Genomic DNA, 26,256 nt, shown 5'->3' with positions numbered 1-26,256 from the left:
GATACCACATTTTGCATTTTATTTTTGTTGGTATTGATTTCCAATACTATTTCAAAGCTTATCTTATGTTATTCAAAATTTTCAAATTTCATACCTTAGGTTTACTGTTCCATTGGTCATTTGTACAGTAGGAATTTGACAAAATTGTCTTCATGAAAGTTGTTTCTTATTGTGTCTAGATATATTTCTTTTTTTGAATCACTCCATTTGGAGTATTGTATCTCAAGTTATGGTCATTTTATTATAACTGGCCGAATTGACCTGTATCCAGAATTTCTGGGCAATTTGGTTCTGCCATATTTGGTGACCTAAGTTTGGTTAGCAATTTGACTAGGTTATTGTCAGAATTTGGATTTGTGTTCTTAATAAAAGTTGTTGGGCTATCTCTCAACTATCTTTTGGTAAAATTTCAGGTCAATTGGACCTTTCTATACTGAGTTATGACTAAATGAATAAATACTATTCATTTGGTTATTTTGCACAGGCAAAATGCAAGTCACCCGGATTAGGACAATTTTTAAGTCAACTTGGCTTAGTTTTCTGGGCAGGGTTTCTTCACCAAAGTTGTGCCATTATGTGTCTAGTTTCATGTCTAATTGACCTTGCACCAATTAAACCTATACAACTCTATTTATAGCTGCCCAAACCTGCTGGACTCACAACCAGTCTTGCAGGTCACCAAGGGCAGCATGCCTAAACTTAACTTCATTATCCTTACTCATTTCAATTCCTCCTCACACACATTCAAATGGTCACTAATTGACCATTACAAGGTTAATATACCATTTGATAAGCAAAACTCCAATTTTTTCATAAACCCTAATTCCCAAGTGTCCATTTCATGCTTTCATGTCATCTAACACATCCAACACACATAGTTCAACATCCAACTCACGTTATCTCATCACAAACCACTTCTAAACAATTCAAGTCATACAAATCAACAAAATTCATCCTTCTCCCATGGCTGCAAATTTTCATACACACTTCAATATAATTGTTTTGTTCAATTTTACAACAAATTCTCATCTAACTTGTCTTCCTAACAAAGATTAAAAGATATGGAAGTGAGTATAGGCACTAATCTTGATTTAGCTAATTTCCAAAGCTTAAGAACTCTTCTTTTTCTCTTTCTTTTTGCTGCCTAAGACTTGCTCTAGGTGTAAGGGTAAATATTTGTGAAGGAAAGCTAGGGTTTTGGGGTGATTTGGTTGGGTTAGCTCAAGCTTGATCAAGCTTCCATGGAGTTTTCTTTCCTCTCTCTCTCTCTCTCTCTACGTTTTTGGCTGCCCAAGGGTTGAAGATGCAGATTATTTGTTAATTTTTGGTCTTCCTTATCCCTTTTGATGAGTTTAATAAATTGTGATTGGTGGAGGAAATTTAAATGACATCATATGATGTCATAATTAGCATTTTCTTTCATTTTCTTTTCTTTTTTTCTCTACTCATTTCCAATTTAATTTTTAGCAATATTTATTCACATTTTATGTCATAATAATTATTTACTTAACTGGACAAGTTGGCCAAAAATCATCTCTGAAGATAAAATGATCAAAATGCCCTCTGTTTGGCTTACCGAGCCAAAATCATCTATACCGATTAAAAAATTTTTCTAAACCTTTTTTTGGCATTCTAACGCCATAGAAACCTCAATGACTCTTCTCTGGAGTCCCAATAATTATTTCATGAATTTTCTCCGGAGTTCAGGACTCCTAGTTATGAAGACCGCAACTTCCTACTGGGTTACCCATCACTAGGGCATTGGCTCATTTAACTTGATTGTATTTTATTTCTAAAATTTTTTCTAAATTTTTCTTATTAATATTTGAATTAATTATGATTCCTCACTTTAGTTTAAATATTTTTCTAGACGTTCTAGCTATCCGAACCGACACCGGTCACCGAAATAGTAGAATGTATGTAATTGCTACAGGGAGGGTGTTATATCTACAACCATGAAATTACTACATTTATTTGTATATTATATTTTTATTATATTATTGCACCACTAAGCAGAAATGCTTAGCGTGTTAGATTTTTTTTTTCCACACATAGGTTTGGAGATAAAGCCTAGTAGACATCCGACTGGGATTTTGGGAGTTCAGATCTGCACTTGTATCCAGTTGTCACCTCCTCATTGCAGTGCATTTTGATAGGGTCTACCGGGCCATAGCAATTTATTTTTTTACATTATAAATATTTATAAAGTTTGTATTGTAAATTATGAACTTGTATAATTTATTTTGTACATTATGTAAATTATTGAAATTTATAAATTCATTTATGAATGGAATGTAAAATTTGATATGGATGAATGACACGAGAATTCTATTGAAATGATTATGGAATGTAATTACGATGTTGACATATTTGAGATTATATTTGAGATTATTTTCAAATAGGTGAATAATATAATACGCCAAACGTCAATAAAACAGGGAAAATTTCGTCAGTTTCTCCAATAAAAATAAACTAAACAATAAATTAAAATGACATTAAAATTAAAAGTGAATAAAGTAAGATAAGATAAACTGCTTCGGCATAGAGTGTGGTATGCCTTGTCCGGCTACACTGTAGATCGGGTAAGGGGTGTCACATATTCTTTATTGGCAACGAATTATTTTTCATTGTTAATTTCTTATTTTAACAAATTATTTTTTATAAAATTTTATATTTAATAAAAGTTATAGTATAAGTAAAATTAAAAATTTTAAATTTATATAAATATTAAAATTAATTTAAATAATAAAATTATTAATTTAAAATCAATATAATACATTATATTTAAAATATACATACATATATAATAAAAAAATATCATATTGTGCTAATATAATAATATCCATAACAATTTTCTATAAATAAAAAAATTATAATAAAATTATTTTAACCATTTTAATGTTGAATATTTCTTATCACAATAACACATATATTGCATGATAAAAATATTTTAACACATTTATTCTAATTATTTATAATACTATCTTAAAGAATGTCTTAATATATATATATATATATTTTAAATATGATGAATATAATTATTTTTAATTGTTTTAATTGAAGATAGATTTAATGGTGTTTTGGTATTTTTATTATAATTAATTATAAATTAATTAAATGTAAATGAAATAACATTTTTTTTAAATAAAAATTGAGTGATTATATTTTTTAAATTAAAAATAAAATGAATATTAATTTTGATAAATTTGAAAAATAACTTGTAATTTAATAATAAACATGAAAGAATCTAAAGTTGTGTTTGAAAGGAGTGAGGAAAGGGCAAGTAATGAGAAGGTAAAGAAAAGTAAGGAAAGTTATAATAAAAAAAATTTCATATTTGAGAGAGTATGAATTAATAAAAATATAAAGAGAGAGTAATGTATATATATATATATATATTAAGAAAAAGTGAATGAAGAGTAAATTTAAAAGATATAGAAATATAAATAATTATAATTCTCACCTTCTCCTTTTTCCCTGAAAAGATATAGGAATATAAATAATTATAATTCTCACCTCATCCTTTTTCCCTTTTCTTTATCATCTAATTTGAGATATAAAAAAAATTAATATTTCAGAAATATAGGAGGGTAAAATTTACCTTACTTATCTTTACCCTTTATTAATTTAACATTTCTTAAATAAAGAGACAACACTCAATTATTTATTCTTACATTTATTTACTCATCTCTCACCTTGGAATAATTTCTAAATATATTTTTCTTGGGGGTATCCACGCCGGATATTATTAAAAAGAAAACACACGTCGAATTGTTATTGGCTGAATGTGATGGGTCTGATTGTAACCAGATTATCACGCTCCAGTACATAGCATGCCTGGCACGCACCAATTGAAACAATAGTTTTGTGCTCAGCAGAATCAACCCTGCGTTCAAACTGAACAGACTGCGCAAACGTTCTCATCCGCACGTGAGGTTATGCCTCCTCGTCCTTCGCATCGATTCTCTAATGCTTTATTTATTATGTTTTTAAAATATGTTTTATTTATTGGAAGGGAAGTGAATAGAAAATAAAAAGAATAAGAAAATAAAAATGTTTAATTAAATAGGGTAAAATAAATTTTAAAGTAAATTTTTTATGATTTTGATTATTTAAAAATATTTATAAGTATTAAAAAATTTTAAAAAACAACTTTTTAATTTATTAATTTGATAAATTAAAAAAATTAAAATTTGTAAAAATTTTATTTGTTATTTTATGACATTTTTATCTAAGTTTAAAACATGATCAATTAAAATATTATAAAATAGTTTAAGTAATACATTTTATATTCATTAAAATTTTAATTCTCTTCCACTGAGTAGTACTCTAAAAGTTCCCTTAGTATTAATCCTAGTGTGGCAACGATAAGGATATTCCCACTTCCACCATTGAGCTTTTAGAATTACGTAGCAATAAATCTTTTGAACTAATATTTTTTTGATATTCAGGATCTTCTTAAAAAAGGTAAGTACAGAACATATTTTCATATTTAGATGGCAGGACAGAAAGTTAAATAAGAATACTTTGAAACTACTAATTGAGCTGAATAGCATTACTGCAATGCATTTATACTGTTAAAGTGAAAGTCATATTCTTCACCTGATGAAAGTTCTTCAGATTGATAGCGTAATCAATAAAATAAGACAAACAAAAGTCAAAATAAAAATTTTAGAAGAGCAGCTCAACAAGATTTATAAAGATTTGACATACTATTTTAGTAGATGATTTTATAGGCATTGAAGTTGAATTAGTTTGGTACATGAATTGACACACCAAAAATAAAAGAAGGAATCACTATACCTGCGATTCTCCGATGGGAGGAGCTAAAGATACATAGTACATCCGTGATTCAAAAAGAACCACTTTAGTAAAGCTAAAGTGACAAAACACTAAGACAGGACACACTTGTGATTTAAAGAGATTAGAGAGTGAGATTTAAATTTTTATATATTAATAATTTTTTTTATAGTTACTTATTTATTTTATTTATTCTGTTTGGTAGAGTGTTTTGACTAAATGAATGAGATGATATTATATTTTTATATTTAATAAATAGTTTAATACTTAATTTTATTTAATATTTTTATTTTAAATTATTATATAAATTATTAATTATTGATAATTAATATTAATAATTAATAATTATTAAAATAAATGATAATTATTAAAATAATTAACAGCTTATTTGATATTAAATTTTAAAGATTGAAATTATTTTTTTGAATAAAAATTTTATTTTAAAGGCTATTAAAAAGTTAATTTAAAAAAATTTATTTTATTATTTTTATAATTAAAATTAATTAAATTTAATTTTTAATTTTTAATTTTTTTAATATTTTTTAATTAATATATTTAGAAAAATAATTTTTTCAATAACAGGCTCAACACTAATACTAAACAAATTTTTATTATATTAAAAAAATTAATATTACAAGAAAATATATGGGAAGTAATAAAATTTTTTTCAAATAAATAAAATCTTTCGAGTCTCAATAAAATAATAATAATAGCAAAAAAAAAAATATATATTTTCTCTTACAAGCCTCTGCCCTTTTTCTCTCTCTCTAACCAACTAACTACAACAGAGAATTTTCTCCTTCTCATTTCCATCTCTCCTCGGATTCGGGTATTTTGTAGCCCAATTCTTTGCCCTTGGCGGCTTGGCCCCATTAAAACCCTAGATTCCTCTCCCATTATCCACAGGTACTCCTCTTCCCTTGCTCTTGCGTAGTTCTGTTTTTGTTTTTTAAAATTATTCTTTTGATTTCTGGTCTCTGCGTTTCCTTTCAGATCCATTCCTCTTCTCTTCGTTTTCTCCATTTCTGTTTCAATTAGCTTTCATTTTCTCTGATTGCTTTCTCATTTATATGCTTGGGTTTTAAAATTTTATGTGCTCTTGCATATTTGTTTCATTTATTTATTTATTTTTTCTAGTATTAGTTAACGTTAAATCCGCACAATGTACGGACATTCATGCGCTTGTACCTGTTAAAGTTTCTTTTTGCTCATATTTCAGTCGTTTTAGATTCTGTTTCGATAAGTTTGTTGTATTCATTTGTTTCCTGTTTTTAGTGCGCGTATTTGAAGCTTAGCTTTTATTATGAAATGGCGTATGTTGATCTTGCATGAAATTTGTGGGTTTGTTTGTAAATAGCTTTAGTAGTAATGTTCTTTGAAAGTTTACTCTGTGTTTATTGATTACATTCAATTGGATATTGTTTAGTGCGTTTTCTAGGTCATTCTGTTTCTTTCATTACCTGCATTACTTCAAAAAAGAGGAAAAGGAATGTAAATTCAACTTTGGAAACGAGAGAATTTTTTTTTATCATGCAATGGAAAAAACTCCAAGGGAAGAAAAGGAAAAGAAATACACACACACACACACACACACACACATATATATATACTCATCTCAACTCAACTAAGCCTTTATCCAAAAAATTGAGATTTTCTTTCTCCACTCTAAACGAACACATGAGAAAAATATAACTTCACTCAGCAAAGTACGTTTATTTGAACTTTTTATCCATTTTACTCGGAGTGAAATTGAAATATTCAATTAGGTGGTGAAAATTTTTAAGATTCAGCATTTAAGGAATGGATTTGAAGATGTTTTGGTGTTTTGAATTAATTGTTGCAGGTGGGGCTGCAGAGATTTATGCGCTCACCAGTTGAAAAATGGATTTAGAGGATAAATTCGTTGCCAAAGGTGTGCTTTTTTCTTGTTCTTTTTCATTTAATAACTTGATTTTTCATTTGTGGTTCTGTCTTTGTGTTGATTTTTAAAGCATAGAAGTAGTGGTCGTGATTATTGGGGCATTGTTCTGTTCACTAATTGGACCTTATCTAGTTCTTTTCTTTTCTCCTCACCTTGGAGGCCCCTTAATAGGGTAGTCCCTACCCATAGTAATCCACATCCTCTCCCAAACCCCAAGCTCACCGAGATTTGAACCTGGCATATTTAAATCCCAAGTTCATACTACTGGGGTGTCCCTGTGAGAACCACAAGAAGATGACTTAAAATGCCTCATAATTGTGGCAAGTATGTTAATTGCCATGCTATACTTTTGATCCACATCCATTTAACTTTTGTCTTCCCTTTCCCTGGTTAGCACACAATCATTTTCATGTTTTGTTTTTGCACTTCATTTTCAAATTTTTTTTTCCTATACTCCTATTAGGCATAGAGCACTAGCATAGTTTTAGCCACTGTGATCAAGATTGAATTCACTTCTTAGTTCCATGCAGGCCAGGAAACTCCTCTATTGGTACGATTTACACACAGATACATGTTTGGTTGCATGACCAACTATTGTGTTAGCCACATTAATGTCAGTTTAGCCTCTTTAGGAATGGCAATTGGACGGAATGAGTTTCGCAATTCCCATATGATGCCATCACTTGGTATAGCTATTGCTTTCGGTGCCTTGTAGAGTTATAGCAATTATATGAGGTCTCTCCATAGGTGAAAAATTACTTTTATGATGATGATCCCTTGACAGTTTTTATTTCTATGTTTGTTTGATTTAATACCTTGTGTAGTAGGCCCTCCTGACACAGACACATAAAAATAGCGCCTTTCTTTTTAATGCAATTCTTATTGACTTTCTGGACTAGACTATACAGATCAAATTTTTGGTGAAACAGATGATATTTTTATAAGATATCTGTACCTAAGAAAAAGATACTGCAGCAGGGGACCTGTGGTGTTCAAGTTGAATGATTAGGAGAATAAGGTTATGAAGAAGATTAATGTTGAAAGTCCAATTATTGATGGTGGTGCAGACATATGTTTTTTAATAATCTATATCCCGTGTGTGTGTCATGGGATGAACAAATATTGAAAGAATATAGAGTGGAGAAGATGTCAAAAAGCAAATTGAATTGAAAGCACTAGGAAGGGAAATCTTGTGCTTCTTCTTGGTGCAATATTTAATAATAATATTGGATAGCTTCTTTGAAATTTACGTGCTTGCACATAAAGGTGCATTGCATGCAATGAATATGTGTTTTATTTCTGCCAGACTCTCATTTTTTCCAGTTGGTCTGTTGTTACCTTCCAGTTTCTGGGGTTCAAAGCCTTTCTTCCAGTGTGCAAAGCACACCTGAGAAAAATGGGAATTCAGATGACGCATCAAGAAGTCCAGAACTTCTTCAAGAGTTTCTAAAATCTGGTCCAAAAAGGGAACTTCTTCGAACTTGCTTTGACAAGGACAAGAAGCACACAGCTTCGTCGAAGAGCAAAACAACAGAATTTGTGAAGATGAGTAATAAAACATTTAAGAAGCAGGAGTCAAAAAAAGTGTCTTTAAGTCCCAATAATCAGCCTTCCTCTAAGAAGCAACAAAGAAAGGGGGAAAATCCCACACGAGTTGTACCGACTTCTGAGCACTCATCAGATTTTGGATGTTCAAACTCATGGATATGTAAAAATTCTGCTTGTAGAGCTGTCCTATCCATTGATGACACATTTTGCAAGAGGTGCTCTTGCTGTATTTGTCATTTATTTGATGATAATAAAGATCCTAGTCTCTGGTTGGTTTGCACATCTGAAAGTAGCCAGGGAGACTCCTGTGGGTTATCATGTCATATTGAGTGTGCACTTCAACATGAAAAGGTGGGTGTTGCTGATCTGGGGCAATTGATGCAGCTAGATGGTAGTTATTGTTGTGCTTCCTGTGGTAAAGTTTCAGGGATACTTGGGTAAGTGGATTCTATGAAGGTTTATTTTTCAGTCAGGTGTTTCTTCAATTCTTAGTTGATGTGTTTTGCCAACTTAGACTTTCCTCTATTTATGCACTTTAACAAGAACTGTCCTTCATCTCATCAAACAATTTACTCTTTACTCGGTGCTTGTCACTGTATTTTACCATGAAAGAAGCATGTGCATAATATGTTTTTGTTTTTGAAAGATGATTTCAACTACATAAATGGAGCTTAGCAAATATGGTTTATGAAGAGAAAATATGTTTCTCTGGTTCTAATTGAAATGGTACCTAAATGGTATGAAACATGGTTATGTAGACCAATAAATGTTGCATAATTATTCTACGCTTCTGTAATAGATTTCAACTTTGGACTGATGACAACGGTCTGATTTGATCAATACTGACAGATACTGGAAGAAGCAGCTAATCATTGCCAAGGATGCTCGTCGTGTTGATATGCTCTGTTATAGGATATATTTGAGCTACAGGCTATTGGATGGGACTTCTAGGTTTAAAGAATTGCATGAAATTGTGAAAGATGCTATGGCCAAACTAGAAACAGAAGTGGGCCCAGTGAATGGTGTTTCTGCAAAGATGGCACGTGGTATAGTCAGCAGACTCTCTGTTGCTGCTGATGTGCAGAAACTTTGCTCTCTTGCAATTGATAAAGCGGAGGAGTGGCTGGCTGCCATTTCTGATGGAAAATCAATTTGCGGAGGTTAAAATTCATAATAGCTGTTCTCTATTATCCTACTGTTGTAAATGACAAGCATAAGTTTACTGAAATGAATAACAAAACTTGTCTTTTCCGCAGATGATTCACTCCCTGCTGCTTGCAGGTTCTTATTTGAAGAAGTGACATCTTCATCTGTTGTGATCATTTTAATTGAATTGTCCACTGTATCATCTGATGATATTAAGGGCTACAAGCTCTGGTATTGGAAGAGTAGAGAAGAAACACACACAAAAGACCCAATTTGTGTGTTTCCAAGAGCTCAGAGGAGGATTTTGATATCCAATCTGCAGCCTTGCACTGAGTACACTTTTCGAATTGTTTCATATACAGAGGCTGGTGACTGTGGTCACTCCGAGGCTAAGTGTTTTACCAAGAGCATAGAGGTAATTCACAGGAATCCTATTTCTTCTGTTGCTACGAATGGCAAGAAGGCAAATACCCACATGGGAGGAGGTACTTCTGGTTCAAAAAGAGAGTTTAAATCTGCAATGTCTGTAAATTCTTCAGGATTCAAGGTTCGAGAACTTGGAAAGATACTCCATCTTGCTTGGGCTCAAGAGCAAGGATTCTTTGAAGGTTTTTGCAGTGATGATACACAAAAATGTTGTGGAGCTAGCAAAGTGATGAAGTCTGAAACTTTAGAAGATCAGTTGCCATCTGTTTTGTGTGGGCTTGACTTAAATATTGTTTCTGTGCCTGATTTGAATGAAGAGCTGACTCCTCCATTTGAGTCGTCCCGCGATGAAGATAATGGGTATACTTTGGAACAGGCTGTTGAGGCGGATGACGATGCTGCTTCTCATGACACAAAGAAGAATGGTTTAGCAAGATCACATGGAAGTGATGACTCCCAGACCTGGACCGGTAGGCCAAGTGGAGAAGTGTCGGCTGTTGATTCCCGGGCAGAACTGTGCAGGAAAAGGGCTGCACATTCCAATGAAGAGATGCATGACTGTGATAGCACTTTGATAAATGGGTCACCATTCCACGTATCCTATGGCTCAGGTTGCTTGGATGAAAACTTTGAGGACTGTGTGAAGATAATCCGATGGTTGGAATGTAAAGGTCACATTAACCAGGAATTCAGGTTGAAATTGCTGACATGGTTTAGTTTGAGATCAACAGAACAAGAACGTCGAGTGGTTAACACTTTCATTCAAACTTTGATTGATGATCCTAGTAGTTTGGCAGGACAGTTAGTTGACTCTTTTTCAGATATCATATCCAGCAAAAGGCCAAGAAATGGTTTCTGTAGCAAGCTGTGGCATTAAATTAGGGCAGGGCATCCAAAAATACAGGATTGCAATTTTCTTCACGGTTATTTTCCCCATGTGACAAATTACTTCTGATTGATTTGCTGCTCTTTGTACAGGCATTTTTTCTTGATCACTTTGGGGAAGCGATTCATTTATGTTATGGACTGGTTTGTCCAGCTAAAAGATTGGTTGCTGATTGCAGAGATGGTTCCCAATTTTCTTGAAGGCAATGTCCTTGGATGGAAGGCGGCAATGTCCTTGGATGGAAGGCTTCATGCTGTAGAAGGCATTTGCATGTGAGAATTCCCCCTCTAGAAGGCATTTGCATTTGAAGCAGCAGACTTTAGTGATGAACGTCTGTATTTATATGTGGATACTGTTATTGTTTTGCCTTCTGTAATTGAAAGAAGGGAACGTTAATTGATGGCTGAATTTAGTGTTTACATTTTCTTCCCCTTTGTTGTCTTGTCTTATCCTTATAAGTTTTCAAATGAGCTAGGAATGGCAACACATCGGTATGATTGAACCTATTAACACGGGTTTGGATAATGTATAATAAGGATTATGATGGATTTGAGTTTAGTGAATAATACTTAGATTTGAATTGGTTTGAATTTTATGTATTGAGTGTCAGTTATTTAAATATGTTTATATAAATAATTAATTATAAATATAATAACATTTATAGTTTTTTATATATTATATTTTAATAAATAAATTTAAATATTTTATAAAATAATTAAAATCTTAAATTATAAATTATTAATAAAAAAATATTGTATAGATATTAATTAAAATATATGAAGTTAAACGATTTAAAATTAGATTTAAAATAAATTTGAATATTTTATAATAAATTTTATTTAAAATTTAAAAATAAATTTAAATAATTTATAATAAATTTTAATTGAGTTGAAAAGGGATGTGTTCAAATAGAGTGACGCATTCCTAAATGAGCATAAGATTTCAGAAACAAAAATGAAAATTGTGTATCTTCTCGTTATCTTACTCCATTAATTAAAAAAAAATTAAATTTTATGAGATTTAATAAAATTATTATTTTAAAGAAATTAAAAATTATTATTTTATAATAATAAATTCCATTACTGAAATAAGTTAGGCTAGGTAACTATATTTTGTTGATTGATTTTATTAGTTCACTTAATTTATTTTGCATTATTATTATAATTATTAAGAAAAAAATCCTCTAAATAATTAAGATTATTTTCAAAATATTAGGTCTCCAATTAGATTTTTGATACCTCTAATAAATAGGAGGTTTTGGGTTGAAAATAACGAGTTATAATTATTTTTTTTAAAGCACGTTTTGACTTTTTTTTTTCTTCGTATTAAATGCAAAAAGCTGTTAACTGAAACTTTTGATTATGGAGATTTTAATATGAGTTTTTTAAAATAATTTTTTGGTAAGAAAAGCGAAGAACATGCAAAAACCACACAGCACGAGCCCATCGACACTTCAACCAACTGGAGAGAGCAAATGGAGGAGCAGCCAAATAATTAACGTGGATTAGCATTTGAATTACAAACGTGTATTAATTTTTTAAATCAATATATACATATATATTATCTTAGATTATATCTTACTATTTAAACTTAGAATAAGATTAGTTTTAATTATTATTTTTATTTTATTTATAAATAAAAAATTCACATTTTATTTATAATTATTGAGTGAATACTGATTAAAATTGAAATTAACCAACATGATTTCACACAAGTTTAATTGATAAGATCTTAAAGAAATAAATTTATTTAGTTAAAAAAAAACTACTTTATTTCAATTTAATTTAATTTAATTTTATAAAATTTATATTTTAATTTGAAAATTTTCATAAATACCTCTAAACGATAGACCATAGACAACCATTATCACATGGCTGTATTTGGCTTACGGAATGGGACACACATAACAACATTAAATCCTACATGCTTTTGCTACATATTGGGGGCATCAATAAAGGCTGCACGTAACGGGTTTAATTATCGTTATATTAAATATTTATATTAAAATTTATATAAAATAATAAAAAATATATAATAAATATATAAATATAAATATAAATATTTAATAATTATTAAACTTATCTTTATATAAATTTAAGCTTTTCATAATCATACCAACAATAAAAAATTATCCACCAGTTAACTTTTTATCCTATTCCAATAATTTTGAGTCCTCAAAATAGATGTACAAGCTTGTCCCAATTTTGGGAAAAACATATTTACAAAAATCACTTTATATATTTAAATCAATTTAATTAGCATATATTCTTCAAATAATTTATTCAACTAAAATAGTAATATTAAAATCAAATAAAATAATAAAATATAATAAAAAATTGAAAGCTAAATATTAAAATTAATTTGAAAAAATTAAGATAAAATTAATATTTTATGTAAGTTTTGAATATTAATGCCGCCTTAATATCTAATACAGTTGAATACCGAAAAACAGGTCACTGCCACATGGTGGCTAGAGGGGGCCACGGCCCCCTAAGCCCCATGCAATCTGTCACGGGACGGGAGTTCTAGTCCCGTGCGGCACATAGGTCCCCCTTGGCCAGGGCCCCTAGGTCAGCCTCTCCCTATCTGGCAAGCTCGCATAAGCCCATATATTAAGCATCTTCGAGGTTTCTGGCACATACTTGTACAGATTCACATTGGTTAGCTCCATAGGGCAAGAGACAGCTTATGACGGCCTTGCCAACTGCCAAGAATAGGAGTGGAGAACTTCCGAACCGTTACATTCTCCCCCACCCAATCCCGCAAACGCCCTCGTTTGCGTGCATTCACGTCGCTTCCTTGCGCAACTTGGTCACACTTCCTCGCACTTAGGAGTCCACACACCATTTGTTGCGCTCGCCTAACGCAAACACTTGAGCAGCATGTTGGCCACCAGTTTGCCAGTGCACTCACCCACTTCCGCACGCAGACGTCCTCCAAAATGCCTTGCCAAGATTCATCATGTTGCTCGCTAAATGCATACAAGTTACATGACAGGCCGCACTTGTCCCTCGGATCGACCCCTTTCTTGTCCGATGTGGGATTGAGAAACCCATGTCTACCTCTGTCCCATTGAGGCCTGACATTCTCCCCCACCCGATTCTAGCAACACCTTTGTCGCCATGGGCACCCTGCCTACCCCGGTCCCTTTGGGGCGCTTGGCGTGATTTGGATCATCTGGGGCCTTGCTCTAATACCACATTGTCACGGGACGGGAGTTCTAGCCCCGTGCGGCACCTAGGTCCCCCTTGGCTAGGGTCCCTAGGTCAGCCTCTCCCTATCTGGCAAGCTCGCATAAGCCCACATATTAAGCATCTTCGAGGTTTCTGGCACGTACCTGTACAGATTCACATTGGTTAGCTCCATAGGGCAAGAGACAGCTTGTGACCGCCTTGCCAACTGCCAAGAATAGGAGTGGGGAACTTCTGAATCGTTACAAATCCCACCCATCCACATATAAAAGTTTTTTAAAATTATATTTAAAATATTAATATTTATATACTACATAAAAATTTATTTATTAGTAGTTAAAACTTATATCATAATTATCTCATATAAATTTAATTAATAAATATTATTTATTTATTATTCATTCTCAATTTAAATAAAATGTTTAATTTTATTTTATTTTTGCTTAAATTTAAAATATGTTTTGCTTTTTTTTTTTTTACAAAATTAATGAAAAATCTTAAAATAAAAAAGAAAAATTAACGAATAAAATAGATTGGATCAATTACTTAGTAAATTTATGCTGTTTTTCAGGTGTAATACTTAAGAAAGAAAACATTTTATAATATGATTTAAGTATATATGTAATGCCCTCACTTTAGGTAGTTCTATATATTTCACTGTTTTGTCAACTAACATCTGGTCGGACGGTTGGAATGTCTGGAATTATCCTTAAATTAAAGTGAGAAGACATAATTTAATCTTAAATTGGTCAATTAAGGGTGAAAGAAATCAAAAGAAATGGATTAGAAACAGTTAAATGTGCTCAAGTTCCGGCAATATGTAACTCCCCTAGAAAAATAGCTAAAAATCGGTAATTTGATTCTTTTGCTATTTTAATCAGTGTAAGACTTTATAAGACTCTTATTTAAGACTTAATTAAGGTATAATTATAAATTAATAAGTCAAAGTAATGAAAAGAAGCAATTAAGTTAAATTAGAATAGGAAAAGGACACATTTGGCATAATTAAGGAAGATTTAGGTAACAATTAAGAACTAGAATTAATCATGTGACTTGCATATGACCCATATAGCCATTAAACATCCCTTAAACCATATTAGAGTGCAGAAAATAAAAAGAAAGGAGAAAGGGAGAGAGTGGCTGAATAAGGGAGAAGAGAAAGGGGAAGAAGAAGTTCCATCTTTCCACTTGGTTTCTCACTTCTAAGCAAGGTAAATTGACTTCAAATCAATTCTATGCAATTTATTTTCACTTTTTCTTAATTAATTTCATGATTTGGGAGAGAGAAAAGTTAGGGTTCATGTAGGTTAGAATATGAAAGTTGATAGAAATTTGGGAATTCATGAAAGTAACTTGATTTAATTAGGTTTAATTTGATTTTTAGCATGATTTTAACATTCTAAACATAAAACTAATAAAAATTTTGCAAGAATCAACAAAATTCACCTAGGGTTCCAAGTGTCATGGTTCGGCCAAGATGGGGGAGTTTGGGAAAAATAGATTTTGATTCCAATAAACAAGTTAAGTGAGCTAATTAAGCATTCTAAGCTTGAATTATGGCATTAGAACACTTGTTTGGATGTTGGATTGAATTTCTTATGAGTTAAAGTGTAGAAAATGTGTGGGTAAATGAAGAAAAGGTACTTTTTGAGCAGCCACTTTGATAAATTTATTTGGTTTTGTGTGGATGTTGATTGGATGATTGTGAATAGTAGGATTAAAGTGCTTTTGACGGAGAATACCAAGGCATTTTTTGGGGGTTTGAAAAATAAAGGAAGCTAGTTCTTTTTAGCATGTGAATCTTGCACAACAAGTGTAACGCCCTCACTTTACATAGTCCGTACATTCTGCTGTTCCGGTGACCTAATGTTTGTTCGGATAAGTCAGGATAGCTGGGACTACATTTCAGTGATAGTGAGAAGGCATAAAATGATGAAATAAATAAAAGGAAAATACAAGAAAAATTAAGGAAAAATAAAAGAGAGGAAATGAAACTAGGTTAAACGAGCTGGCATCATAGCGATGGGTGAATGCACCGGGAAGTTACGGCGCAGGCAATAGCTGACCCCGGGACTGCGGGGAACCCTCGAAATTAAGTTTCGAGTTATAATTAAAGACTTATTGAAGTATAATTGGCATTAGAAATGTCAAAGAAAATTAAAGAATTAGTATAAAGAAAAATGAAAAATTCAAGAAACCGATAAAAATCAGTGTTATCGAAAAATCGAAAATATAACCCGAGAAGGGGCATTTTGGTCATTTGACACCTAGAGTTGACTTTTCACCTAAATGTCTATTAAAAATAAGTAGTATTAAATTTTGAAAATGCCAAGAAAATGAGAAACTTGACATATAATATGAATAGTGAGAAATTAGGGTGTTAATGCTTAATTAAGATTAAGTGGAGCATTAAGGGGACTATTTAAACATTAGTGGACAAGAGGGGCAGCACTAACATTCATCTTTAACATTTATCTTCAAATTGCTGAATTCCCTTCTCAAAGAAAACACCATTACCGTCCAAGCTTGGAGCTCTCATCTACCCATGATTCAACCATGCAAACTTCAAGCCTCCTTCATTAAAAGTTATCCATACACCTTAGGGAAGAGATGGGGAGCAAGAAAGAAAGGTTTTGGTGAGGTTTTAGCAAGCTCTAATAAGAGGTAAGTGCTTATTTTCTTCCCTTGCTTAACTAAAGTTTGTATTGAGGTTATGGGGAGTATTTTGGTTGAAAAATTTGAAAGAAATTGTTGAGTTTGCAATTTGCCCATTTTAGGCAGCCATGGGAGGTGAGCTTGCTAGATTTTTTCTTACATTAAATTGGTGGGAATTTATGGGAATTAGTGTGGGTTGAGTCAATTTGAAGTGCTAGCAATTTAATCCTCTTGTATGTGTGATTGAACAATTGAATTTAGGGTTTTGGAAGTAATTGTGAAAGCCTTGGCAAACTACCATTTTTGGCAGCCTTGAAGAGCATGGATTAATGTTTGATCTCATGAAATTAATTGATGAATTCTGTTAGTGATGGTTTGAGGGCGGTGTATATGAAGTGATAGTGGAAGTGTATGTAACAAATTAAGTGATTACATGTATATATATTGTGTTGAATGTAACTTTGAGAATTAAAGTTGTAATGTGTGTATTGAGAATTGTTATATTCTGCCCAAAGTGACCAAATGTGATGTGATGAATGGTCATGGTATGATACCAATTCATAATTGGGTATGAGAAATGAACTTATAGCAAGGTGAATGTGCATTTGGTTGGTGTTTGAGCAATGTGTTTAAGGGCAGTAATTGAGCTTATAACCCTAATTGTGTGATCCCAATTGATATGAGGCTAATTGATGGAAAAAATAGACATAAAATAGACCAACTTTTATGTAGAAGTGTTGCCCAAATTCTGCCTAGAAGTGACCTAAAAGAATGACCTAATCTGGAATTGAAACTTTGAGAACCCAGAAATTGACCATATGAACAGCAGTTATTAAAATGACCATAACTCACTCAAAACTAGTCCAAATGACCTGAAATTTATACCGTTGGAAAGTTTAGACATAGGGCTACAACTTTTGTGAAGAACACCAAGCCCAGAAATTCCAATTACCAAGTCAAAATGATCGCCAAATTTGGGTTACAAAAACTGGCCGAATTGACTTTGACCTAAAAATGACCTAAACTTTGCAATATAAGTGCAATTTGACCAGCAATGGTAAAATGACCATAACTTGGTCCATAGAACTCCAAATGACATGAAATCAGTCCCAAAATTTCAATAAGACATAGACCTACAAAATTGGTAATTGGACCAAAACCCAGAAACTAAGAGAAATAGGTCAATTAATTTGATCAAATTGATATATAAAATCTGAAATTGGTACAATTGATCATTAAGTCCAGAAAATTCAAATATGCATATCTCCCACAAGAAATCTCCCAAAGTAATGAGCCATACCAATTTGGAAAGCTAATAAAGAGACCTAAAACTTTGTTTTAGACAACTTCCTTAAATTATAAATGTATAAGGTTAGAATTTAAGGTCAAAGCCATTGACCTAATTAAGGACCATGCCAATATAAGACCTTTGAGTCCAAGTCAATAATTTGGCTATAAATAATTCTATAAGACTTGACAAATTACAAGTAAAATTTTCAATTGACCCTAAGACATAGGGCAACAATACTTATGAAGAATGCTAGACCTTAATGTGATTACAAATAGTCCAAATAAATTAGTAAAATCAGAACCGAAAATGCCTAATAAGGAAGTCAAAATTTAACTTTGACCTAGTTATGGTTAAATAACCATAACTTAATTTATACAACTCCAAATGGAGTGATTCAAAAAGAAAATTAAAGAAGACACAATGAGAACAATTTAATAAAGAGAAATCTGTTAAATTTACACTGTAGCTTGGTCCAATAGATGGTAAACATTGGCCATGAAATCTGAATAATTGCAATAAAATACAATAAACTTTGAAATGAAATTGGCAACATATGTCAACATGTGAGGAATGTAAAATGGAATATATTAGTGACATTAAAACTAATTCACTTAGTGTGCATTAAAGGTCAACATTATAGGTTGACTAATGAAAGGAATAGTATCAATAAAATTTAATTATTGAACCTTATTATTAGAAACAATTTAAATGAGTACTGAAACACTTTAAATTGTGTGTTTCAGTTAGAAGAGACATTGGGAAGGGAAAAGACCCACTGAGTCAAGGCCAAGAGGTGACTCATCAGAGGTTTGTGCATAACTAGTTTTTAATTGATTTTGTTCTGATTATTTTATATGATTAAATGACATTATTTTCCTTATGTATTTTGTTTATCAAGTATTGGATTTAATTCAATGATTATTGAAATTGTTATAGTATGTATGAATTTAGCTTTGTGAAATGGTATTTCAATAAGTATTAAGCATTGTTATGGATTGAATAAATAATGTTTTGAAAAATTGTGATAGAATATGTTTTGAATTGTGATGGGCAATTTGCATGGAAAAATACAAATTTATGTTTTGAATTGTGATGAGCATAAAAATTATTGGATATTGGAATTGACTTTGAATCGAATTGTGTTGTGATTTATGCTCATAAAAAGGACAAAGAGATTTATGATATTGTTTTGTATCTCATTATAGATGCTTGACTAGGTTATTACCTGTCTCTCTCATTTGTTGAGGAGACAATGGAGTTAGCTTTGTTTTGATTAGCATGGTACATGAATAGGCTTAGATTCTCCTCTGATTAGAGGTTAGATTTAAGTTTTTTGTTATGGCCCTTTTAGAAGTTTCATTATTGTGGTGTGTACTGTGCACGATGATTCGACCTCCCCGACCATATTGAGTTAGAATCTGATTCGACCTACCCGACCATAGGGAGTTAGAATCACCCCGGAGATAGCCCTTTCGGATTAGTCTTATATAGTTAGTGAGATAAAGAATGGTTTTTGAATAGTAAAGAATTTTGATTTTAAATGGGATTTATGCATACTTGATTTTATTGAAATTAATATTTATTTCCATAATTTGCTGGAATTACTTTAATTGTTTAGTTGTGATTTGATAAATTGAAATTCTTGATCAATATTATTTTAACAAATGATTATATTATTGGCAACGATTATTTTGACCTTTGGAATTTTTATGAAGTTCAAGATTTCCAAATTATTTGTTATAATTTTGTCAACATATATATGGTATTATATTTTAAATTATAGTTGTACACCACTGAGTTCACCACTCAGCGATAGCTTTGCATGCTGTCGCAGGTGAAAAGAGCATAGAGCAGGTGAGTAAGCTTCCTTGAAGACACATTCAGATCAGCTCCAAGTATATCATTGGTATACCCATACACATAGGTTTTGATGTATGCATGTAATAATATGTATGTAAATTATTTGAGCAGTTGTATAAAAACTCTTGTAAAATATTTTGGTATGTAATTAAGTGCAAATCATTGTAATGTAAATTTGAGATTTCGTTTACCTGTATAGTTTTGTAATATTAATTTTTGAGTCTTGTAATCAGTGAAATGTTTCTTTTATGATGAGATTGGTTTGAAAATGAAATGATTTGATTATTGAGATTGAATTGTGAAATGAAATGAAGTTTATTGGAGTTGTATTTGAAAAAACATATTGAGAGTGTTTTCCTTTTCAGGTTTGAAGAACTGTTTTCTTAAAATACAGCAGGCACTCTACCCAAATTTTGAAAATTTTTTTTGTAACACCAAATTTTAATTGATGATTTTATCCATGACCAAAATTTCACTTAAAGGCTTTTTAAGAAATATTCAACGTTCCCACCACTATTTAATTTCACGAAAATTGTTTTGAAATCCCTTATAGTATATTTAATGGGTTATCGGTAGGTGAAGTACTGTAATTAGGTGTACTACGGGATCATGTTACATCTTACGGAGGAGGAGGGTGTGACATGTTTAGTGGTATCAGAGCAGTGGTTTTAAAGTAAATTTTAAACTGTGAATTTGAAATCTTTTTGTCAGTAAATACAACTGCTCAAATGTTTGATACATATAGTACATTTGCATCATAAATATGAACTAAAGGAGAGAAATCTCCTTGTGTTGGTTGTATAGGAAATAGAAAATCCTGTGAAAAGATATGGAAGAGAAGAATGAGACAATAGAACAGTCTGTAACCGCGGAAGAAGTACAAGGTGAGGCCCCAGCCCCTCAGAGGGTTGGAAGCTCAACTTTATCAGCCCCACCTGTACAAATTGCTGCACAAATGGCCCAGCAAATGGCCACTTTCTTTCAAAAAATGGATGATAATCTGTCAGCCCAAGCCCAAGTATAGACCCAACCCCCACAAGGGCAGCATGAAATAGAGAAGAGGGAGAGACCTATGAGTCAGAGCTTGAATAGTCATTTGAGAAAGAGAAAAGGATTTGAGGAATCCTGAACTCATGAATATGATAGAGGCGGATCTTCAGGGCAGAGACCACTAAGACCTAGTCGTCAAACAATCAGAAGTGCCTATTCTGCCTGTATCTGCCATGTTTGTGGCAAGCTATATGGAGGTAATTATTATAAGGCCACTGGAGCCTGTTACAATTGTGGTGAATGTGGAAACTTTGTTAGAGATTTTACTAGAGCACCTTGACCTGCTCTCCGAAGTTCATAGACAGTCAGTAAAGGTCAAGATAGAAATAGAGTTGGTACTCCTCACAACCATAACACAGTGAATCAACCCGAACATAGTGGCGCATCAGTTAGAGCGTCCACTATGCACCAAGGGGAAAGAGCAGAAACTTTGGATGTAGCTACTGGTAAGTTCTTAATTTTTGAAAGAAACAATTAGTTATTATTTGATCCCAGCATTACTTATTTGTATGTTAGTGTTGGAATTATATGTTCTGTTGCTATTCCTTTACATGGGAATAAATTTTGATGCATTAGTGATTAGTCCTTTAAGATAAGGATTGTGATAATAAGTGAAATTAGTTTTGGAAGAGTTTATCAGCGAAAATATTTGCTAGTATACAATAATTTATAATGCTAATTGGTAAGCCTATTTAATATAAGGCAAGAGGACCTAAAAGTAAGTTGTAGTAATAGAATTGCTCTAGATGAGAGCAAAGATGTTACAGTTAGTAATTATCAATGGATATTGTAATCAGAATAAGTTTAGGATATTAGTGGATTCGAGAAGGATAAGATATAGAAAAATTTGATCTATTGGGATGTATCATTGTAACTATGCAATGTTCTTGATATTGTACTGTAAGCTGTAGATTACAGTATTGACTTGAGATTATTGTGTAAACCTACATACTACTCGATAGTGTAAGATGAGAATAGTTGCCAACGGCATCTGTTTTGGTATAGTTATGCCAGGACAGAATTTTATTGTTAAAAATGAGTTTGGAAATCCTACTTAGGGATTTAAAACTCAAAAGTTAGAATATCGAAAGGTTATAGTTCAGTGCAAAAGAAAGTAAGTTATAGAATATTGATAGATAAAAGAGTTGTGGAAGTGAAAAATTGAATAGCTGGTTCAAATGTAACAAAGAAATGTTACGAATATTAGTAAAAGGGTTGACTAGAATGGTTAGAGGGCCAAATCAGAGTAATATCGAAGTATAGTGGATTTCTTAAGGGTGGTAAGCGGTACTAAATTTTGACTCGACAGTCGAGTCAAGGAAGAAGATAAGACCGAGAAATGAACTAATTAAAATTAAGTTGTGGAATGGAAAGAGAGGTAAATAGGAAATTAAGTATGAGAATTGGTTAGAACAAAACCTAGAGGGTGCTATGTCTCTACTCCAAGATGATTCGTATCAATGGTGGGAGACATTATCCAGTGAGGTGCAGTTAGAGCAGCGACGACTGAGATTTCATAGAACGCTATTTCTGAAAGGATTGAAAGGTCGAAGTCAGGGTGACATCATGGGTGTATGCCATGGAGGCTAGAGAGAAGCCGAACCTAAAAATTGATGAAATAAGGAAATGAAGAAGTAAGGAAGTAACAGATACATCCGATAAATCTCGAGGACGAAAGTTTTATTTAGAGGCGCCCTCACTTTATGTGGTCCATACATTCAGCTGCTCCGGTGACCTAATGTCTGTTTGGACAAGTTAGGATGTTTGGGACTACACTTCAATGATAGTGAGAAGGCATAAAATGATGAAATAAATAAAAAGAAAATACAAGAAAAATTAAGGAAAAATAAAAGAGAAGAAATGAAACTAGGTTAAACGAGCCGGCACCGTAGCGATGGGTGACCACACCGGGAAGTTACGGTGCAGGCAATAGCTAACCCCAGGACCACGTAGAACCCTCGAAATTAAGTTTTGAGACATAATTAAAGACTTATTGAAGTATAATTGATATTAGAAATGTCAAAGAAAATTAAAGAATTAGTACAAAGAAAAACGAAAAATTCAAGAAACCGATAAAAATCGGTGTTATCGAAAAATCGGAAATATAACCTGAGAAGGGGCATTTTGGTCATTTGACACTTAGAGTTGACTTTTGACCTAAATGTCCATTAAAAATAAGTAGTATTAAATTTTGAAAATGCCATGAAAATAAGAAACTTGACATATAATGTAAATAGTGAGAAATTAGGGTGTTAATTGTAATTAGGGAAACTTAGGATTATTTAAATGCTTAATTAAGATTAAGTGGAGCACTAAGGGGACTATTTAAACATTAGTGGACAACAGGGGCAGCACTAACATTCATCTTTAACATTTATCTTCAAATTGCTGAATTCCCTTCTCAAAGAAAACACCATTACCGTCCAAGCTTGGAGCTCTCATCTACCCATGATTCAACCATGCAAACTTCAAGCCTCCTTCATTAAAAGTTGTCCATACACCTTAGGGAAGAGATGAGGAGCAAGAAAGAAAGGTTTTGGTGAGGTTTTAGCAAGCTCCAATAAGAGGTAAGTGCTTATTTTCTTCCCTTGCTTAACTAAAGTTTGTGTTGAGGTTATGGGGAGTAGTTTGGTTGAAAAATTTGAAAGAAATTGTTAAGTTTGCAATCTGCCTGTTTTAGGCAGCCATGGGAGGTGAGCTTGCTTGAGTTTTTCTTACATTAAATTGGTGGAAATTTATGGGAATTAGTGTTGGTTGAGCCAATTTGAAGTGCTAGCAATTTAATTCTCTTGTATGTGTGATTGAACAATTGAATTTAGGGTTTTGGAAGTAATTGTGAAAGCCTTGGCAAACTGTCATTTTTGGCAGCCTTGAAGAGCATGGATTAGTATTTGATCTCATGAAATTAATTGATGAATTCTGTTAGTGATGGTTTGAGGGCAGTGTATATGAAGTGATAGTGGAAGTATATGTAACAAATTAAGTTATTGCATGTATATATATTGTGTTGAATGTAACTTTGAGAATTAAAGTTGTAATGTGTGTATTGAGAATTGTTATATTCTACCCAAAGTGACCAAAATGTGATGTGATGAATGGTCATGGTATGAGAAATGAACTTATAGCAAGGTGAATGTGCATTTGGTTGGTGTTTGAGCAATGTGTTTAAGGGCAGTATGTAATTGAGCTTATAACCCTAATTGTGTAATCCCAATTGGTATGAGGCCAATTGGAAGAAAAACTAGACATAAAATAGGCCAACTTTCATGTAGAATTATTGCTCAAATTCTGCCTAGAAGTGACCTAAAAGAATGACCTAATCTGGAATTGAAACTTTGAGAACCCAGAAATCGACCATATGAACAGTAGTTATTTTAATGACCATAACTCACTCAAAACTGATCCAAATGACCTGAAATTTATATCGTTGGAAAGCTTAGACATAGGGCTACAACTTTGGTGAAGAACACCAAGCCTAGAAATGCCAATTACCAAGTCAAAATGATCGCCAAAGTTGGGTTACAAAAATTGGACAAATTGACTTTGACCTAAAAATGACCTAAACTTTGCAATATAAGTGCAACTTGACCAGCAATGGTAAAATGACCATAACGTGGTCCATAGAACTCCAAATTACATGAAATTAGTCCCAAAATTTCAATAAGACATAGACCTACAAAATTGGAAGTTGGACTAAAACCCAAAAACTAAGAGAAATTGGTCAATTAGTTTGATCAAGTTGATGTATAAAATCTGGAATTGGTACAATTGACCATTAAGTCCATAAAATTCAAATATGCATATCTCCCACAAGAAATCTCCCAATGTAATGAGCCACCCAATCTGGAAAGCTAAGAAAAAGACTAAAACTTTGTTTTAGACAACTTCCGCAAATTATAAATGTATAAAGTCAGAACTTAAGGTCAAAGCCATTGACCTAATTAAGGACCATTCTAATATAAGACCTTTGAGTCCAAGTCAACAATTTGGCTATAAATAATTCTATAAGACTTGACAAATTACAAGTAAAATTTTTGATTGACCCTAAGACATAGGGCAACAATACTTATGAAGAATGCTAGACCTCAATGTGATTACAAACAGTCCAAATATATTAGTAAAATCAGAACCGAAAATGCCTAATAAGGAAGTCAAAATTGAACTTTGACCTAGTTATGGTTAAATAACCATAACTTAAGTTATACAACTCCAAATGGGGTGATTCAAAAAGGAAATTAAAGAAGACACAATGAGAATCAATTTAATAAAGAGAAACCAGTTAAATTTACATTGTAGCTTTGTCCAATAGACAGTAAACATTGGCCATGAAATCTGAATAATTGCAATAAAATGCAATAAGCTTTGAAATGAAATTGGTAACATATGTCAACATGTGAGGAATGTAAAATGGAATATATTAGTGACATTAAAACTAATTCACTTAGTGTGGATTAAAGGTCAACATTATAGGTTGACTAATGAGAGGAATAGTATCAATAAAATTTAATTATTAAACCTTATTATTAGAAATAATTTAAATGAGTACTGAAACACTTTAAATTGTGTGTTTCAGTTAATAGAGACACTGGGAAGGGAAAAGACCCATTGAGTCTAGGCCAAGAGGTGACTCATCAAAGGTTTGTACACAACTAGTTTTTAATTGATTTTGTTCTGAATATTTCATATGATTAAATAATGTTATTTTCCTTATGTATTATGTTTATCAAGTATTGGATTTAATTCAATGATTATTGAAATTGTTATAGTATGTAGGAATTTAGCTTTGTGAAATGGTATTTCAACAATTATTAAGCATTGTTGTGGATTGAATAAATTATGTTTTGAAAAATTGTCATAGAATATGTTTTGAATTGTGATGGGCAATTTGCATAGAAAAATACAAATTTATTTTTTGAATTGTGATGAGCATAAAAATTATTGGATATTGGAATTGACTTTGAATCAAATTGTATTGTGATTTATGCTCACAAAAAGAACAAAGAGATTGATGATATTGTTTTGTATCTCACTATAGTTGCTTGACTAGGTTATTACCCGTCTCTCTCATTTGTTAAGGAGACAATAGAGTTAGCTTTGTTTTGATTACCATGGTACGTGCACAGGCTTAGATTCTCCTTTGATTAGAGGTTAGATCTAAGTTTTTTGTTATGGCCCTTTTGGAAGTTTCATTATTGTGGTGTGTACTGTGCACGATGATTCGACTTCCCTGACCATAGGGAGTTAGAATCCGATTCGACCTCCCCGACCATAGGGAGTTAGAATCATATTAGTCTTGCATAGTTAGTGAGATAAAGAATAGTTTTTGAAAAGAATTTTGATTTCAAATGGGATTTATGCATACTTGATTTTATTGAAATTAATATTTATTTTCATAAATTGTTGGAATTACTTTAATTGTTCAGTTGTGATTTGGCAAATTGAAATTCTTGATCAAGGTTATTTTAACAAATGATTATATTAT

At 32.0% G+C, this 26,256-nt stretch overlaps 1 protein-coding gene across 4 annotated transcripts; it reads left to right on the top strand.

Annotated features, from left to right (window-relative positions):
- The first annotated feature begins 5,556 nt into the window (after window positions 1–5,556).
- LOC110655529 (VIN3-like protein 1) lies at window positions 5,557–11,317 on the top strand. Of its 4 annotated transcripts, none has more exons than XM_021811846.2 (5): window positions 5,557–5,706; window positions 6,644–6,712; window positions 8,067–8,706; window positions 9,119–9,429; window positions 9,526–10,949. In XM_021811846.2, the coding sequence occupies exons 2-5, from the start codon at window positions 6,682–6,684 to the stop codon at window positions 10,716–10,718; spliced, it is 2,175 nt and encodes a 724-aa protein (XP_021667538.2). In that variant the 5' UTR covers window positions 5,557–5,706; window positions 6,644–6,681; the 3' UTR covers window positions 10,719–10,949. The 4 variants fall into 4 exon arrangements, with proteins under 4 accessions (XP_021667538.2, XP_021667537.2, XP_058001717.1 ...); XM_021811845.2 differs by having other exon boundaries at window positions 8,028–8,706; XM_058145734.1 differs by having other exon boundaries at window positions 5,703–6,712; window positions 9,526–11,317.
- Window positions 11,318–26,256: the final 14,939 nt, after the last annotated feature.

The sequence above is a fragment of the Hevea brasiliensis genome, chromosome 4 (assembly GCF_030052815.1).
Source record: "Hevea brasiliensis isolate MT/VB/25A 57/8 chromosome 4, ASM3005281v1, whole genome shotgun sequence".
Taxonomy (NCBI): domain Eukaryota; kingdom Viridiplantae; phylum Streptophyta; class Magnoliopsida; order Malpighiales; family Euphorbiaceae; genus Hevea; species Hevea brasiliensis.
Note: the sequence above shows the minus strand (reverse complement) of the source record. Positions and strands in the feature narration are given on the sequence as shown.